Source organism: Oncorhynchus keta, chromosome 4, assembly GCF_023373465.1.
Source record: "Oncorhynchus keta strain PuntledgeMale-10-30-2019 chromosome 4, Oket_V2, whole genome shotgun sequence".
Taxonomy (NCBI): Eukaryota; Metazoa; Chordata; class Actinopteri; order Salmoniformes; family Salmonidae; genus Oncorhynchus; species Oncorhynchus keta.
The window spans coordinates 78,007,555-78,027,667 of record NC_068424.1 but is presented as its reverse complement, the minus strand read 5'-3'; the positions used below and the strand labels follow the sequence as shown (position 1 = coordinate 78,027,667).

The following is a 20,113-nucleotide window of genomic DNA, read 5'->3' as shown; positions in this document are numbered from 1 at the left end:
CAGTAGCGAGGACACACAGTAGAGGCTATATACAGTAGAGGCTATATACAGTAGCGAGGACACACAGTAGAGAGGCTATATACAGTAGAGAGGCTACATACAGACAGTGGTTAGTCAGGCTGATTGAGGTAGTATGTAGATATGGTTAAAGTGACTCTGCATATCTGATGAACAGAGAGTATTTAACACCGTAAAGCGGTGAGGCTGGAAACCCAAAAAGGACTGATGAAAATCACACCACAAATATAATATAATAATAATGTTTGTTCAATCAGCTAAACAAAGCATATTAATTATAATTGTACATTATATACTCAGTATAGAAGAAAAAATGTGTGTGTGTGTGTGTGCGTGTGTGTGTGTGTGTGTGAGAGAAAGAGTTAGGCTACATGGAGGGAATTATTGTGTAGTTTGGTTCATCAGGCTGAATCCCAGTCTTTGCATGAAGTTATTGAGGGATGATGAGGTTTTGGCAATGTGAAGAAAAGAATTCCAGAGTATGGTATCTCCTGTAAATGTTTGAAATATTGATTAGGTGTCTCTACAATGCTCAATTTGACCTTACTAAACCCATAGGTCACACACAACTTATTGACATTTACGTTATTCCTTACACAACTTGGACAAGGTCTTTGAAAGAAAGTGTCTATATCATCGATGCCAGTTCCTATTATAGATGTTTACTTTATTTTCCTTCTTCTTTTATTGTCCAGGGAACTGAAACACGGCATTCCGATAACAGACGAGAACGACAACCGGTTAGGAGAGTCAACCACCGCCGCTAAGCAGGCTATCTCCCAGGTGGTGGTGTCTAGGATCCTCATGGCCTCTCCTGGAATGGGTATGTATGACGTAATGGGCTTTAGGGACCAATATGGCAACCCATGCAATCTTTGACTCCAACATGGCAACCCATGCAATCTGTGACTCCAACATGGCAACCCATGCAATCTGTGACTCCAACATGGCAACTCAATAGCATCAACTGGAAAGGATAAAAGCTTGAAATCAACCATGTTGTCAGGTAAAATATAATGTTTGTAAACATTTATAAAAGATGACGATTTTATTTCACTATTCTGTTTTTCAGCTATCCCTCCATTTTTAATGAACACCTTGGAAAAGAAAGCCTTCCTAAAGGTATTATTCACATCATTTATTACTTTATTTATTCAAGTATGATCACATGTATTATATATTCACTTACTTTCTCATATCAATGATGTAAATTCACTTACTTTCTCATATCCATGATGGCAGTCTGCCTTACTTTCTCATATCCATGATGGCAGTCAGCCTTACTTTCTCATATCCATGATGGCAGCCAGCCTTACTTTCTCATATCCATGATGGCAGTCAGCCTTACTTTCTCATATCCATGATGGCAGCCAGCCTTACTTTCTCATATCCATGATGGCAGTCAGCCTTACTTTCTCATATCCATGATGGCAGTCTGCCTTACTTTCTCATATCTATGATGGCAGTCAGCCTTACTTTCTCATATCTATGATGTATATTCACTTACTTTCTCATATCCATGATGGCAGTCAGCCTTACTTTCTCATATCTATGATGGCAGTTTGCCTTACTTTCTCATATCTATGATGGCAGTCAGCCTTACTTTCTCATATCTATGATGGCAGTCAGCCTTACTTTCTCATATCTATGATGGCAGTTTGCCTTACTTTCTCATATTTATGATGGCAGTCAGCCTTACTTTCTCATATCTATGATGGCAGTCTGCCTTACTTTCTCATATTTACGATGTATATTCACTTACTTTCTCATATCCATGATGGCAGTCAGCATTACTTTCTCATATCTATGATGGCACTAAGCCTTTTGATAAGTGGCTTTACTAGAGAGTGTGTATACGCCTCCAACTCAATCATCAAGTTTGCGGACGACACAACAGTGGTAGGCTTGATTACCAACAACGACGAGACGGCCTACAGGGAGGAGGTGAGGGCCCTCGGAGTGTGGTGTCAGGAAAATAACCTCACACTCAACGTCAACAAAACTAAGGAGATGATTGTGGACTTCAGGAAACAGCAGAGGGAACACCCCACTATCCACATCGATGGAACAGTAGTGGAGAGGGTAGCAAGTTTTAAGTTCCTCGGCATACACATCACAGACAAACTGAATTGGTCCACTCACACTGACAGCGTCGTGAAGAAGGCGCAGCAGCGCCTCTTCAACCTCAGGAGGCTGAAGAAATTCGGCTTGTCACCAAAAGCACTCAGAAACTTCTACAGATGCACAATCGAGAGCATCCTGGCGGGCTGTATCACCGCCTGGTACGGCAACTGCTTCGCCCTCAACCGTAAGGCTCTCCAGAGGGTAGTGAGGTCTGCACAACGCATCACCGGGGGCAAACTACCTGCCCTCCAGGACACCTACACCACCCGATGTTACAGGAAGGCCATAAAGATCATCAAGGACATCAACCACCCGAACCACTGCCTGTTCACCCCGCTATCATCCAGAAGGCGAGGTCAGTACAGGTGCATCAAATCTGGGACCGAGAGACTGAAAAACAGCTTCTATCTCAAGGCCATCAGACTGTTAAACAGCCACCACTAACATTGAGTGGCTGCTGCCAACACACTGTCATTGACACTGACCCAACTCCAGCCACTTTAATAATGGGAATTGATGGGAAATGATGTAAATATATCACTAGCCACTTTAAACAATGCTACCTTATATAATGTTACTTACCCTACATTATTCATCTCATATGCATACGTATATACTGTACTCTATATCATCGACTGCATCCTTATGTAATACATGTATCACTAGCCACTTTAACTATGCCACTTTGTTTACTTTGTCTACATACTCATCTCATATGTATATACTGTACTCTATATCATCTACTGCATCCTTATGTAATACATGTATCACTAGCCACTTTAACTATGCCACTTTGTTTACTTTGTCTAGATACTCATCTCATATGTATGTACTGTACTCGATACCATCTACTGTATGCTGCTCTGTACCATCACTCATTCATATATCCTTATGTACATATTCTTTATCCCCTTACACTGTGTATAAGACAGTAGTTTTGGAATTGTTAGTTAGATTACTTGTTGGTTATCACTGCATTGTCGGAACTAGAAGCACAAGCATTTCGCCACACTCGCATTAACATCTGCTAACCATGTGTATGTGACAAATAAAAATTTGATTTGATTTTGATTTGATTGGTTATATATTGGCCTGTCACTGTGTTGTGTTAGCCATCAAGGGACTCTTCTAGGCACAGTCAGTGGCTAAATCCAAATGCTTTAAAGTAATTTCCTTTCCTATGTGTCCTATTTCCTCATCCTGATTCAAACTAACTGGATAGGTAGAACAAAGTGGTGTAGACTAAGCAATATCCCACAGCCATATTGCCTATAGCACTCCAGCCCTTTCAGTGGTTAGTGAGTGTGAGGAAATAGGACAGAGCAGAGGAAGCCATTTCAGAGTAGTGGAATGTATCCCTTTGTTTGTTTGTCTCATTGTGTTCTGGTCTTTTCAGAAGTTCCCGTGGATGAGTGCACCTATTCAAGTGGTCTTGGTGGGATTCTGGTAAGTGGCCAGCAATGGACTGCTGATTAACCACCATTTGGAATGTGTAATGGTCTGGTGCAGAGGAATCAGGCGCAGGACAGCAGAGATGAGTAACACAAGTAACTTTACTCAAATATTCCAATAACATGTCGTAATACCGAGCTCACAATAACAGACCGAACATACAGAAAACAATCACGCACAAAAACCATGGGGAAAACAGAGGGTTAAATAATGAACAGGTAATTGGGGAATTGAAACCAGGTGTGTAAAACAAAGACAAAACAAATGGAAAATGAAAAGTGGATTGGCGATGGCCCGAAGGCCGGTGACGCCGACCGCCGAACGCCGCCCGAACAAGGAGAGTACTGACAGTACTCGGCGGAAGTTGTGACAGTACCCCCCTTGAGCTGCCGCCCGTCGACACCGACCTCGGGGGCGACTCGGAGGACGAGGCGCAGGGCGATCCGGATGGAGACGGTGGAACTCCCGCAGCAGCGAAGGGTCCAAAACGTCCTCCACCTGCACCCAGCATCTCTCCTCCGGACCGTACCCCTCCCACTCCACGAGGTTCTGAAGGCCCCTCACCCGATGCCTCGAGTCCAGTATGGCTCGAACAGCATACGCTGGAGCTCCCTCGATGTCCAGAGGGGGCGGAGGAACCTCCCGCACCTCAGACTCCTGGAGTGGACCAGCCACCACCGGCCTGAGGAGAGACAAATGGAAAGAGGGGTTAATACTGTAATCGGGGGGGGGCTGTAACCTGTAGCAAACCTCGTTCAGTCTCCTCAGGACCTTGAATGTCTCCACAAACCGCGGGCCCAGTTCCCGGGAAGGGCAGGCGGAGGGGCAGGTTTCGGGTCGAGAGCCAGACCCGGTCCCGCGGTGTAAATGTTTTACTCATGTCGGCTGCAGTGAAGGAGAGTCCGCAGGTTTTGATAGCTGGCCGTGTCAGTGGCACTGTATTGTCCCCCCCCATTGTCCCGGGTGGTGGGCAAAACACAGGATCCGCTTCGGGAAAGTCGTATTCCTGGTCGTAATGATGGTGAGTTGACGTTGCTCTTAAATCCAGTAGTTCCTCCCGACTGGGGTACCAACGTAAGAAATAACACGTAAAAAAACGAAATACTGCATAGTTTCCTAAGAACGTGAAGTGAGGCGGCCATCTCTGTCGGCGCCGGAAAAATGTCATACAGTCAACGCTGTGAAGGACATGTGACGAGCATGTTTTAAACATGTTTTAAAGCAACAAGCATTATAGCTATGGTATCTAATCTACAGTCTCTAGCTCTATATAATAGATGTGTTGCTTGTCTTTCAGCCTGGTGTTTGCCACTCCGCTATGCTGTGCACTGTTCCCCCAGAAGAGGTGAGTGAATCATCATTGCTAGCTGTGTTGATCAGTATCACAGCAATAATATGTGTTCTCTCTCTCTTTCTTTCTTTCTTTCTTTCTTTCTTTCTTTCTTTCTTTCTTTCTTTTAGCTCTATGTCAGTAAGCCGATTGGAGCCAGAGCTTCAGGAGAAGATCCGTGCGAGCCACCCCGGGGTGGAGAGGATCTACTTCAACAAAGGACTATGAGTGTCCAGCTCACCACCAACCCTCCTGGCACTGCCATACTACCCTCTCACCATCTGTACTGGTGGCAGACACCACCAACCCTCCTGGCACTACCATACTACCCTCACACCATCTGTACTGGTGGCAGACACCACTGCCAACCCTCTTCCTCATTCTGTGTGCCAAAGTTAAGTTTTGCTTCTCATCCTCAACTGCCCTCCTTTTTCTCCTCCTCTCCACAGACAGAATCCCTTGTTTCTCTCCTCCCTTCACCCCCTCTCTGTCACCTTCTCTCTGTCACCCTCTCTGTCACTTTCTCTGTCACCCTCTCTCCGTCACCCTCTCTCTGTCACCCTCTCTCCGTCACCCTCTCTCCGTCACCCTCTCTCCGTCACCCTCTCTCTGTCACCCTCTCTCCGTCACCCTCTCTCCGTCACCCTCTCTCCGTCACCCTCTCTCTGTCACCCTCTCTCCGTCACCCTCTCTCCGTCACCCTCTCTCCGTCACCCTCTCTCCGTCACCCTCTCTCTGTCACCCTCTCTCCGTCACCCTCTCTCCGTCACCCTCTCTCCGTCACCCTCTCTCTGTCACCCTCTCTCTGTCACCCTCTCTCCGTCACCCTCTCTCCGTCACCCTCTCTCCGTCACCCTCTCTCTGTCACCCTCTCTCCGTCACCCTCTCTCCGTCACCCTCTCTCTGTCACCCTCTCTCCGTCACCCTCTCTCCGTCACCCTCTCTCCGTCACCCTCTCTCCGTCACCCTCTCTTTGTGTTTGCTGCTATGTGTGATTTATTTTCAATTGCAGAAGAAATTGGTCTCGTTGTAATTGTGGCACTGTGATGATGGTGGTTTATAGTTGGGTCTGTGTACAGTGAGAGGAGGTGGTTGTTGTTTTTCTATTCCCATGCAGTTTTTTTTAATAGTTGACTTTTCTGTCGATTTGTATTTTTTCTGCCAAAACATTTTCATATTCAAAACAGTTGTTTGTGTTCAGTGGAGAACCAGGAAAAATAACAGGGTCTGTATTCCTGTATTTGTAACAATAGCAGTAATCAGTGTTAGTCAGTCTTAATCGAACTATGATGCCTACTCCAAAATTAAGTTAATTTATTTGCCAAATCTCAACAACGGTTTGTGAGACCTCTCAACAAATAATTTCAGAGAATAACAATATGACATACAGTGCATTTTAATGAATTCATATTTGCCAAATGAGTGAACTTTGCCAGGTGTGCGTGCCAAATGGCATCCTATTCTCATAGGGCTCTGGTCAAAAGTAGTGCACTATGTAGGGAATAGGGTGCCATTTTGGATGGTGTCTACATTGGTTCCATGACCAGGGTTTACTCCCCCTAACAGTGTGAGATCTTTTAATGGGCTACAACCATTTATGTATATTACTGGTGCTTTTGATGCAATATCTTCATATAATTGATGTTTATTCCAGACTATCTATTCTGCTTCCCAAACCATGCATGAACAAACCACTCCTCATTAGTGTGATAATACGGCAGGTGTTTTTCAGACAGTCAACTAGTCTGTCTGTATCGTCACTTCAGGCACAGGAGGTTGGTGGCACTTTAATTGGGGAGGGACGGGCTCGTGTTAAAGACAGGAGCGGAATCAGTGGAATGGTATCAAATGCGTCAAACACATGGTTTCCATGGTTTCCAGGTGTTGGATGCCATTCCATTTGCTCCGTTCAGGCTGTTATTATGAGCTGTTCTCTCCTCAGCAGCCTACACTGCTTACAGGCTGTTATTATGAGCTGTTCTCTCCTCAGCAGCTTACAGGCTGTTATTATGAGCTGTTCTCTCCTCAGCAGCCTACAGGCTGTTATTATGAGCTGTTCTCTCCTCAGCAGCTTACAGGCTGTTATTATGAGCTGTTCTCCCCTCAGCAGCTTACAGGCTGTTATTATGAGCTGTTCTCTCCTCAGCAGCTTACAGGCTGTTATTATGAGCTGTTCTCTCCTCAGCAGCCTACACTGCTTACAGGCTGTTATTATGAGCTGTTCTCTCCTCAGCAGCCTACACTGCTTACAGGCTGTTATTATGAGCTGTTCTCCCCTCAGCAGCTTACAGGCTGTTATTATGAGCTGTTCTCTCCTCAGCAGCCTACACTGCTTACAGGCTGTTATTATGAGCTGTTCTCTCCTCAGCAGCCTACAGGCTGTTATTATGAGCTGTTCTCTCCTCAGCAGCCTACACTGCTTACAGGCTGTTATTATGAGCTGTTCTCTCCTCAGCAGCCTACACTGCTTACAGGCTGTTATTATGAGCTGTTCTCTCCTCAGCAGCCTACACTGCTTACAGGCTGTTATTATGAGCTGTTCTCTCCTCAGCAGCCTACACTGCTTACAGGCTGTTATTATGAGCTGTTCTCTCCTCAGCAGCCTACAGGCTGTTATTATGAGCTGTTCTCTCCTCAGCAGCCTACACAGCTTACAGGCTGTTATTATGAGCTGTTCTCTCCTCAGCAGCCTACAGGCTGTTATTATGAGCTGTTCTCTCCTCAGCAGCCTACACTGCTTACAGGCTGTTATTATGAGCTGTTCTCTCCTCAGCAGCTTACAGGCTGTTATTATGAGCTGTTCTCTCCTCAGCAGCCTACAGGCTGTTATTATGAGCTGTTCTCTCCTCAGCAGCTTACAGGCTGTTATTATGAGCTGTTCTCTCCTCAGCAGCCTACACTGCTTTCAGGCTGTTATTATGAGCTGTTCTCTCCTCAGCAGCCTACACAGCTTACAGGCTGTTATTATGAGCTGTTCTCTCCTCAGCAGCCTACAGGCTGTTATTATGAGCTGTTCTCTCCTCAGCAGCCTACACTGCTTACAGGCTGTTATTATGAGCTGTTCTCTCCTCAGCAGCCTACACTGCTTACAGGCTGTTATTATGAGCTGTTCTCTCCTCAGCAGCCTACACTGCTTACAGGCTGTTATTATGAGCTGTTCTCTCCTCAGCAGCTTACAGGCTGTTATTATGAGCTGTTCTCTCCTCAGCAGCCTACACTGCTTACAGGCTGTTATTATGAGCTGTTCTCTCCTCAGCAGCCTACACTGCTTACAGGCTGTTATTATGAGCTGTTCTCTCCTCAGCAGCCTACACTGCTTACAGGCTGTTATTATGAGCTGTTCTCTCCTCAGCAGCCTACACTGCTTTCAGGCTGTTATTATGAGCTGTTCTCTCCTCAGCAGCCTACAGGCTGTTATTATGAGCTGTTCTCCCCTCAGCAGCTTACATGCTGTTATGATGAGCTGTTCTCTCCTCAGCAGCCTACACTGCTTACAGGCTGTTATTATGAGCTGTTCTCTCCTCAGCAGCCTACAGGCTGTTATTATGAGCTGTTCTCCCCTCAGCAGCTTACATGCTGTTATGATGAGCTGTTCTCTCCTCAGCAGCCTACACTGCTTACAGGCTGTTATTATGAGCTGTTCTCTCCTCAGCAGCCTACAGGCTGTTATTATGAGCTGTTCTCTCCTCAGCAGCCTACAGGCTGTTATTATGAGCTGTTCTCTCCTCAGCAGCTTACAGGCTGTTATTATGAGCTGTTCTCTCCTCAGCAGCTTACAGGCTGTTATTATGAGCTGTTCTCTCCTCAGCAGCTTACAGGCTGTTATTATGAGCTGTTCTCTCCTCAGCAGCCTACACTGCTTCCAGGCTGTTATTATGAGCTGTTCTCCCTCAGCAGCTTACATGCTGTTATGATGAGCTGTTCTCTCCTCAGCAGCTTACAGGCTGTTATTATGAGCTGTTCTCCCCTCAGCAGCTTACATGCTGTTATGATGAGCTGTTCTCTCCTCAGCAGCCTACACTGCTTTCAGGCTGTTATTATGAGCTGTTCTCTCCTCAGCAGCCTACAGGCTGTTATTATGAGCTGTTCTCTCCTCAGCAGCCTACACTGCTTTCAGGCTGTTATTATGAGCTGCTCTCTCCTCAGCAGCCTACACTGCTTTCAGGCTGTTATTATGAGCTGTTCTCTCCTCAGCAGCTTACAGGCTGTTATTATGAGCTGTTCTCTCCTCAGCAGCTTACAGGCTGTTATTATGAGCTGTTCTCTCCTCAGCAGCTTACAGGCTGTTATTATGAGCTGTTCTCTCCTCAGCAGCCTACACTGCTTTCAGGCTGTTATTATGAGCTGTTCTCCCCTCAGCAGCTTACAGGCTGTTATTATGAGCTGTTCTCTCCTCAGCAGCCTACACTGCTTACAGGCTGTTATTATGAGCTGTTCTCTCCTCAGCAGCCTACACTGCTTACAGGGTGGCATCCGTTGTATCTGTGTTTCAAAACCATGACAAATCTCATGTTAAAAAGGGGGGGGGGGGTCTCCCCCTAAAGCAGAATCCGCCATGCCGTCTTGCCTTGAAATGAAAGTAGCGATCCATTTCAAGGTGTTGCACAGCATTGTGAAGTGTTGTGTTGTTTCTAGATAAAGAGAAAAACCTTGCGGTCCCTAATGCCGACCCAGTTACGAGACAACCCACCTTGCTGAACCATGAGCCAAAGAGATGATGGTCAGTTTGTTTTTATTGTGCTCCTCTGCTGCTGTCTCAGGCTAGCTAGATCATCTCTCAGGCTAGACAAAAGCGCAGCATGTCTTGTGCACGTTTTATCAATCCATAATTTAAAATCTACATGACAAAAGAATTTGAGGAATAGTGAATGATTGACCTGCTGAAAGATTCACTCAAATGCACTGTTATGGTGTTAAACTCGGGACTACAATAACATCAGCAAAAACTACAGGTAGGCTGCGGGGCCAGTACTGTCCGACAAAAAGGAACTCTGGATAATAGCATTACGAGTACATTAAAAAAAACACACAATAGGCAGATTGCTATTTTTTATCCAGTTTATTCCAGAGTTTATGTCTAAGAAGTAAATGGAAGTAAAACTTTAAAAAAATAAAAAGTGTTTAAAATAATTATTGTGAACATTCCGTTTGGTTGATAATAGTGTCCTCCGTTTTCATCGCATCATGTGATTTCTGTAAGGTGTTTTTACATGTTTTGAGTATGAAAAATATATCTACCAGTATTGACTTATATGGTTTCTATATAAGTATTTTCACGGAGAATCCTGCTATAGAAGTCGTTCTTCCAGATGTTAGGAAGAGGCTTTGAGCGATGGATAACGTTTCAGTGTATTTCAGTAGTTAAATGTAGCATCGGCAGATCTAATTCAAACCGAGGCGGGGATTCAATCCAAGACTGGTTGTAAGAGCAGTGCATTGGACAGACACTGCACCTTTTAAAAGGCAATTTCTCTGACGTTCAAAACGGTAAACGCTGACGGTAAACGCTGTAAATGACGTCAAAGTGGTCTGCTCTATAACGTGCCTAGGCTTGAATCACAGTCTCAGCATCCATTCATTGTTTGATGTTTTTCATATGTAAAACTGTGAATGCTATATATTTGGAATATTGTAATTGATGGTTGATCTGAGATACTACATATTTCTAATTCTCAGTATTTCAAACTTAAAGTCCTATAAATGATTTATGTGATGAAGCACATTCACATTCATTAATTAAATATGTTAATGTACCTTTTGAAAAGCAACAATTAGTGAGAGATAAGCACAATGGGATTCTTAATAACAATATTTGTCACAACCAGCAGACAATGTATTCGTGTCTCTTTAACTTGATGTACCAAACCCCAAGAAATGCCACACAAACCTGCCCGAACAAAAACCTTAATCACTACAAATTAAAAGTCTTACGTAAATATCAATCAATGTTTTACAGGCCTTCAGTCTATCTGCCAAGTCAATCTGCTGCAATGTCAATCTAGCCAAAGTGATGCAAATACAGTCGAGAGGACTACGTCGTGACAGTTTACAGTCATCTAAATGAAATGGGTATTTTTAGGAAAAGGGTATTCTGGAATAATGATATTTTAAATTATTTTTTTCAGTATATTTGGGATGTTGTCATGTCTAGACTAACTGGATGAAATAAAAAATAATGAAGTCTCAAAAGGGTTGTGCTGTTTCTGTTTTTACTACTAAATGAAATCAAAGATCGGTCGTATACACAGATTTAAAGATTTTATCTCAGGGGCAATAAAATTCCTCGACACAGCCTAATTTCTTCGTGGCATGGACTCTACAAGGTGTCTAAAGCAGGGGTGCTGGCCCATGTTGACTCTAATGCTTCCCACAGTTGTGTGAAGTCGGCTTAATGTCCTTTGGGTGGTGGACCATTCTTGATACACACGGGAACCTGTTGTGAAAAACCCAGCAGCGTTGCAGTTCTTGGCACAAACCGGTGCACCTGGCACTTATTACCATACCCTGTTTAAAGGCACTTAAATATTTTGTCTTCACCCTCTGAATGGCAGACATACTCAATCCATGTCTCAGTTGTCTCAATTCTTTAACCTGTCTCCTCCCTTTCACCTACACTGATTTGAAGTGGATTTAACAACTGACATCAATAAAGGATCATAGCTTTCACTTGGATTCACCTGGTCAATCATAATGTTTTGTATGCTCAGTGTACATAAAGTGGCTAAAACCAGATGTAAACATTATTAAAGTGACCAGTGTTCAGTGTCTGTACATAGGGCAGCAGTCTCTAAAGTGCAGGGTAGAGTACCGGGTGGTAGCCGGCTAGTAACAGTCTCTAAAGTGCAGGGTAGAGTACCGGGTGGTAGCCGGCTAGTAACAGTCTCTAAAGTGCAGGGTGGAGTACCGGGTGGTAGCCGGTTAGTAACAGTCTCTAAAGTGCAGGGTAGAGTACCGGGTGGTAGCCGGTTAGTAACAGTCTCTAAAGTTCAGGGTAGAGTACCGGGTGGTAGCCGGCTAGTGGAGACTGTTTAACAGTCTGACGGCCTGGAGATAAACAGCTTCTATCAGCCTCTCATTCCCAGCTTTCGTGCACCTGTACGGTCTCTATCTTCTAGGTGGTGGCGGGGTGGACAGGCTGTGGTGGCAGAGGTCCTTGATGATCTTGGCCTTCCTGTGACATCGGATGCTGACAACGTCCTGGAGCGCAAGACTGAAGCCTTACTAGCGTTTCCCCTGGTCAGGTCACATGGTTTATTCAGTCTCCATAATAACAAAATATGATAAAGTATGTAAATATAACATTTGTTCATCTCTCATTCAAACCCAGACAGGCAAAACCCCTGGTTGCTTACTGCCATCTACTGGTCAAGGTTAGACACAGCAGATTCCTTTTCCACCAAGTGCACTTTACTGCAATAGGGATGTCTTAACCATTTAAAAAGTGAATCAGGTGGATTTGATGGGCCAGAATGATGCTGTGTGTTTTAAATGAAAATAAAACAAGAACAACATCAAAGCAGTTTATTCCAAGATAATTATACAGACAACCTATATGGAAACACTAATGCCTTCCACACACAACCCCCCTGGATGGCTTCCACACACAACCCCCTGGATGGCTTCCACACACAACCCCCCTGGATGGCTTCCACACACAACCCCCCCCTGGATGGCTTCCACACACAACCCCCCCCCTGGATGGCTTCCACACACAACCCCCCCCTGGATGGCTTCCACACACAACCCCCTGGATGGCTTCCACACACAACCCCCTGGATGGCTTCCACACACAACCCCCTGGATGGCTTCCACACACAACCCCCCTGGATGGCTTCCACACACAACCCCCCTGGATGGCTTCCACACACAACCCCCCTGGATGGCTTCCACACACAACCCCCCTGGATGGCTTCCACACACAACCCCCTGGATGGCTTCCACACACAACCCCCTGGATGGCTTCCACACACAACCCCCTGGATGGCTTCCACACACAACCCCCTGGATGGCTTCCACACACAACCCCCTGGATGGCTTCCACACACAACCCCCTGGATGGCTTCCACACACAACCCCCTGGATGGCTTCCACACACAACCCCCTGGATGGCTTCACACACAACCCCCCTGGATGGCTTCCACACACAACCCCCCTGGATGGCTTCCACACACACCCCCCCCTGGATGGCCACACACAACCCCCCTGGATGGCTTCCACACACAACCCCCTGGATGGCTTCCACACACAACCCCCTGGATGGCTTCCACACACAACCCCCCCTGGATGGCTTCCACACACAACCCCCTGGATGGCTTCACACACAACCCCCTGGATGGCTTCCACACACAACCCCCTGGATGGCTTCCACACACAACCCCCTGGATGGCTTCCACACACAACCCCCCTGGATGGCTTCCACACACAACCCCCTGGATGGCTTCCACACACAACCCCCTGGATGGCTTCCACACACAACCCCCCTGGATGGCTTCCACACACAACCCCCTGGATGGCTTCCACACACAACCCCCCTGGATGGCTTCCACACACAACCCCCCTGGATGGCTTCCACACACAACCCCCCCCTGGATGGCTTCCACACACAACCCCCCTGGATGGCTTCCACACACAACCCCCCTGGATGGCTTCCACACACAACCCCCCTGGATGGCTTCCACACACAACCCCCCTGGATGGCTTCCACACACAACCCCCTGGATGGCTTCCACACACAACCCCCCTGGATGGCTTCCACACACAACCCCCTGGATGGCTTCCACACACAACCCCCTGGATGGCTTCCACACACAACCCCCCTGGATGGCTTCCACACACAACCCCCCCCTGGATGGCTTCCACACACAACCCCGGATGGCTTCCACACACAACCCCCCGGATGGCTTCCACACACGACCCCCCTGGATGGATAGATACATGTACTGGCCGACACTATGGTCTGCATATCAGAGCACAATGAAACTGGCATCTAATGTGGAGGAATCAGTAGGTTGTGTTGCATGATTACATCATTCACGTTGAAAAGCACAGCAATGTAGAGTAATGACACACAGATGACAGGCCACTACTGGACAGTTCAACTAACAAGCAGGCCTTCTGGCATGATCAGTCATGACCACAATATGAATGAAGAGGACTTAATCTATCCTGCTAGCTTTACATTGGGTGTTTCATATTGTCTCTAGCAATGTAGTCTAACTCTATATAGTTAGAATGACATTTGGAAATCAACTTAGAACTCCATTTCAGTCATCCTTGAGTGGTGCATCTACCAAAAACCCAGATGTTACTGACCCAAGTCTTCCTGGTGCCCCCCCCCCCAGAAACCCAGATGTTACTGACCCAAGTCTTCCTGGTTTTCAAAATGTCCTATCTCACATATTACTTCTACCATGTAACATTGGTTGTTTCATTCAGTGAAGAATTTACATTCAATAACTGACTATTGGCTGTTTCACACAGGTCTGTGTTACTAATCCAATGAATTACATAATTAACATGTAATTCTTCTTCATTCTGTGAGAAACTCTGTCAATAAATTGGCTAGTCTGCTTTACCACAGTCTATCAGCTGCAGCGTTATCTTTGGAATGTGTTGGACTTTGAGTATACAATTGGCACTTCAGTAACGTTTACTGGTACAAATGGTTACACAAGTATTCTGCAGTAAGAGATCCTTAGAGTTTATACAGCACATTCTTGATGATACAATATACATTTCTTAATTCGAGAAAACAAAGTTTGTTGGAAACATACGGATAACAAACAAACATCCTCAACAACATTCCTTCGTTTTCCAAGGAAAATATGACAAAGTACAAGTACTGTGGTAATTTTTTTGTTTTTAAATAAGACTAATATAAATACTCTCGTTACAAAATGGGTGGTTTGAGCCCTGAATTCTGATTGGCTGAAAGCCATGGTATATCAGACCATATACCACAGGTATGACAAAACAATTATTTTTACTGCTCTAATTACATTGGTAACCAGTTTATAATAGCAATAAGGCTCCTCGGGGGTTTGTGATGTATGGCCAATATACCAAGGCTAAGGGCTGTGTCCAGGCACTCCACATTGCGTTGTGTCTAAGAACAGCACTTAGCCGTGGCATATTGGCCTTATACCACACCTCCTCGGGCCTCTGCTTAATTATACAATCATAATATACAACAGTATATTTAATACACTTCTGCTGCCTCAGAAGGACTTGTTTTTTTTGTCACATTAAGTACACTTTAACATGGGGCACCATTCTAGGGTGTCTTTGGATAAATGTCAAAAGATTGTCTCTGCAAACCTTCATATTATAAGCACATTGGAAAAGATTGCAGTGCAGTCTTCCTAATGACACCTGCATCGTCTTTCAGCTGAAGCTCTTAACACCCTGGACAAAGAGTCAGAGCTCCTATAAAACCCCAGTGTAAGACCCCATCCCCTGAGGGTACAAGTGGCCATTGACAAAAGACCCAGGGCAGCGGTAGAGTGAACATGAAGCCCCCCCAGGCATCCATTGGAGTGCGCGCTGTCAGTCAGACAGTGTGGGGCAACAGAAAGGCTTTTTCAAGTCAAAAGATGTCACCCTGGGGGCACCTGTGTAGATGGATGGGGCAATTACCTTAAGTTAGCTTAGCGTAGCCTAGTCAAGCATAAAATGGCTAAACCAAGCTTAAATTAGCATAGACTAGCGTAGCTTAGCATAACCTAGCCTCAGACAAACTCCTCCTCGCAGAGGGCCTCCCCCACCAGCAATGAGTGTTTGTCGGGTTCGCTGAGGGCCATGCTGTTCAGGGAGTGCTTTGATTGGAGGGAGTTGATGGAGGCGCGGCTGAAGTTAACGACGCGGTCCAATAGGCTCAGCTTGGGGGAGGAACGGCGCAGCTCGCCCATGCCGATGTGTACACTGACGTCTGATAGGCTTGCAGCGTCTCTCTTCTGACTGCCCAGACGAGACTCCAGCAACTCAGCACTGGGCTTAGTGTAGCTACAAACAGAGAGAGGAGAGTTAGATACAGAAACAATAAGGCACTACAAGTTGTAGTTCAGTGCTGGATTTAGAGTAACTAAGGTGCCGAGAAGAGCTAACATGCACACAAATATACCACAGCTTGATGGGAAACTGGCACCTGGTCTGCTAACTCACCATTTGAGTAGTAGAGAGGACAGCACCACAGAGACAGAGGAGAGGGCCATGGCAGCAGAACCCATCCACGGCTGGAGAACCAGACCAACAGGCATGAACACCCCAGCAGCGATAGGGATCCCCACCAGGTTATAGACCAGAGCAAACACAAAGTTGATCCTGATTCTCTTTACGGTCTTCTTGGACAGGTCAATACTCCCCACCACATCCAGCAGGTCATTCTGTGGACAGTGGAGAGAGCACATGGAGAGAGAGAGAGAGCACATGGAGAGAGAGAGAGAGCACATGGAGAGAGAGAGAGAGAGAGAGAGAGAGAGAGAGAGAGAGAGAGAGAGAGAGAGAGAGAGAGCACATGGAGAGAGAGAGAGAGAGAGAGAGCACATGGAGAGAGAGCACATGGAGAGAGGAGAACTTAGTATTCAAGACAGACTGAGCTTTACCATGACAATAAAATTGCGCAATTCTTCAAAAATGAATTTGAGGCCAACAGATTAACATGCAGAGACGAACAGACAGATTCATTTATGGTTTGGGGGGCAGTATTGAGTAGCTTGGATGAATAAGGTGCCCAGAGTAAAATGCCTGCTACTCAGGCCCAGAAGCTAAAACATGAATATTATTAGTCGATTTGGATAGAAACACTCCGAAGTTTCTAAAACTGTTTGAATGATGTCGGAGTATAACATAACTCATATGGCAGGCAAAAACCGGAGAAAAAAATCCAACCATGAAGTGGGAAATCTGAGGTTTGTCGTTTTTCAACTCTTTGCCTATCCAAGATAGGAAATGCAATCGGATCAAATTTACACTAAGGCTTCCACGAGATGTCAACAGTCTTTAGAACCTTGTTTCAGGCTTCTACTGTGAAGGAGGAGAGAATAAGAGCTGATTGAGTAAGAGGTCTGCCAGAATGCCATGAGCTCAGTCAGGCGCGCTCCCGTGAGAGGTAGCTGCGTTCCACTGCATTTCTAAAGACAAAGGAATTCTCCAGTTGAAACATTATTGAAGATTTGTTAAAAACATCCTAAAGATTGATTATATACATCGTTTGACATGTTTCTACGAACTGTAATGGAATTTTTTTGACTTTGTCTGGCCTGCGCGACGTGAATTTGTAAACTAAAGGCGCGAATACAAAGGAGGTATTTGGACATAAATGGACTTTATCTAACAAAACAAACATTTATTGTGGAACTAGGATTCCTGGGAGTGCATTCTGATGAAGATCAAAGGTAAGGGAATATTTATAATGCTATTTCTGACTTCTGTTGACTCCACAACATGGCGGGTATCTGTATGGCTTGTTTTTGTGTCTGAGCGCTGTACTCAGATTATAGCATGATGCGCTTTTTTGAAATCTGACACAGCGGTTGCATTAAGGAGAAGTTTATCTAAAGTTCCATGCATAACACTTATCTTTTATCACTGTTTATAATGAGTATTTCTGTAAATTGATGTGGCTCTCTGCAAAATCACCGGATGTTTTGGAAGCAGAACGTTACGCACCAATGTAAACTGAGATTTTTGGATATAAATATCAACTTTATCGAACAAAACATACATGTATTGTGTAACATGAAGTCCTATGAGTGTCATCTCATGAAGATCATCAAAGGTTAGTGATTCATTTTATCTCTATTTGTGCTTTTTGTGACTCCTCTCTTTGGCTGGAAAAATGGCTGTGTTTTTCTGTGACTAGGTGCAGACCTAACAATCGTTTGTGGTGCTTTCGCTGTAAAGCCTTTTTGAAATCGGACACTGTGGTGGGATTAACAACAAGATTACCTTTAAAACGGTATAAAATACATGTTTGAGGAATTTTAATGAGATTTGTTTGAATTTGGCGCCCTGCACTTTCACTGGCTGTTGTCATATCGATCCCGTTAACGGGATCTCAGCCGTAATTAACATGTAGAGACGATCAGACAGCCAGACAGATTACCGTAATTTCCGGACTATAAACCGCTACTTTATTCCCACACTTTGAACCTCGCGGTTCAATGACGCGGCTAATTTATGGATTTTTCCCGCTTTCACAAGATTCATGCCGCCAAAAAACTGAGCACCGTCACATAATGTGACGGAAATCGAGCGCGCTCAAACTTCCCATCATTCTGATTACGGTAGTAATTTTTTCACCCTCATCATGGCAAAGACACAGAGAAATGCATATGATGCAGCTTTCAAATTGAAGGCGATCGATCTGGCTGTTGGAAAAGGAAATAGAGCTGCTGCACGGGAGCTTGGCCTTAATGAGTCGATGATAAGACGTTGGAAACAGCAGCGTGAGGAACTGACTCAGTGCAGAAAGACAACAAAAGCATTCAGAGGGAAGAAAAGCAGCTGGCCCAAAGTATTTGCAGCCACTCGACATCAGTGTAAATCGTGCATTTAAGGTGGCGCTCCTTGTTCAGTGGGAGGCTTGGATGACAAGTGGGGAGAAATCCTTCACTAAAACGGGCCGCAGGCGTAGAGCATCTTATGGTCAAGTCTGCCAGTGGGTCCTGACAGCGTGGAGCATTGTCAAAATCCACTATCATCAATGGGTTTCTAAAGGCTAGACTGCTGCGTGTTGAAGGGGCAGCATGAGCTCAGCGGGGTATTTGCCTCCGGATGAAAGTGACTAGAGCGACAATGAAAACGATCCAACATCGGATGAAGCAATTCTGAGGCTATTCAACTCCGACACCGAAGGAGATGACTTTAGTGGTTTCAGTGCACAGGAGGAGGAAGATAGTGACCAATGACTTTCTTGGTAGGCTACGGTTTTAATTTTTGTTACAAGCCGTGTTTCGTTAAGGCCTATTTATTTTTGTTACAAGCCGTGTTTCGTTTAAAGGCTGTTTAAAGTTAATTTGTTTCAATGTACCGGTAGGCACCTGCGACATAGACATGTGGCATATTTATGTAAAAAAATACATATTTTTTTATAATTCAGTGGGTGCGGTTCATATTCAGGTGCGCTTAATAGTCCAGCAATTACGGTAACATGTAGAGACGATCAGACAGCCAGACAGATTAACATGTAGACGAACAGACAGATTAACATGTAGACGAACAGACAGATTAACATGTAGACGAACAGACAGATTAACATGTAGAGACGATCAGACAGCCAGACAGATTAAAATGTAGATGAACAGACAGATTAACATGTAGATGAACAGACAGATTAACATGTAGAGACGATCAGACAGATTAACAGCCATCCACACAGCTCTCTGCCCCTCACCCTGATCAGCACCACGTCAGCTGCCTCTATGGCCACGTCGGTGCCAGTTCCTATGGCGATGCCAACGTCTGCCATGGCCAGAGCGGGCGAGTCGTTGACCCCGTCACCCACCATGGCCACCCTCTTCCCTGCCTGCTGCAGCTGCTCTACCTTGGCCACCTTGTGGGACGGCAGCACCTCCGCAAACACCTTCCTGATGCCCACCTGGAGGGGACAGAGAGACAGCTAAATGACAGTTCACAACCTACAATAAAACTACATTTACACCTTCCTGATGCCCACCTGGAGGGGACAGAGAGACAGCTAAATGACAGTTCACAACCTACAATAAAACTACATTTACACCTTCCTGATGCCCACCTGGAGGGGACAGAGAGACAGCTAAATGACAGTTCACAACCTACAATAAAACTACATTTACACCTTCCTGATGCCCACCTGGAGGGGACAGAGAGACAGCTAAATGACAGTTCACAACCTACAATAAAACTACATTTACACCTTCCTGATGCCCACCTGGAGGGACAGAGAGACAGCTAAATGACAGTTCACAACCTACAATAAAACTACATTTACACCTTCCTGATGCCCACCTGGAGGGGACAGAGAGACAGCTAAATGACAGTTCACAACCTACAATAAAACTACATTTACACCTTCCTGATGCCCACCTGGAGGGGACAGAGAGACAGCTAAATGACAGTTCACAACCTACAATAAAACTACATTTACACCTTCCTGATGCCCACCTGGAGGGGACAGAGACAGCTAAATGACAGTTCACAACCTACAATAAA

General features: G+C 45.4%; 2 protein-coding genes and 1 pseudogene across 6 annotated transcripts in view; 2 read left to right on the top strand and 1 right to left on the bottom strand.

The window, feature by feature from the left end:
- Window positions 1–5,202, top strand: part of LOC127906009 (sideroflexin-1-like) — a 17,701-nt pseudogene extending 12,499 nt beyond the window's left edge.
- Window positions 5,203–6,785: 1,583 nt separating this feature from the next.
- LOC127929818 (uncharacterized) lies at window positions 6,786–12,101 on the top strand. The gene is made up of 3 exons (XM_052518271.1): window positions 6,786–7,041; window positions 7,708–8,793; window positions 12,040–12,101. Exons 1-3 carry the CDS (start codon window positions 6,786–6,788, stop codon window positions 12,099–12,101), a joined length of 1,404 nt encoding a protein of 467 aa, XP_052374231.1.
- A 2,454-nt stretch (window positions 12,102–14,555) lies between these two features.
- The window catches only part of LOC118374767 (copper-transporting ATPase 1-like), a 41,326-nt gene continuing 35,768 nt past the window's right edge, over window positions 14,556–20,113 (bottom strand). For 2 of the 5 annotated variants that reach the window (XM_052516621.1, XM_052516619.1), the window contains exons 21-23: window positions 19,317–19,520; window positions 16,085–16,305; window positions 14,556–15,925 (exon numbers count right to left, since the gene is read on the bottom strand). In XM_052516621.1, coding sequence (XP_052372581.1) covers window positions 15,652–15,925; window positions 16,085–16,305; window positions 19,317–19,520 — 699 coding nt within the window. In that variant the 3' untranslated portion in view covers window positions 14,556–15,651. Of the gene's footprint in view, window positions 15,926–16,084; window positions 16,306–19,316; window positions 19,521–19,721; window positions 19,833–19,909; window positions 20,066–20,113 lie in introns of those variants that run through there. The other 3 variants (XR_008133119.1, XR_008133115.1, XR_008133120.1) reach the window with 3 other exon arrangements.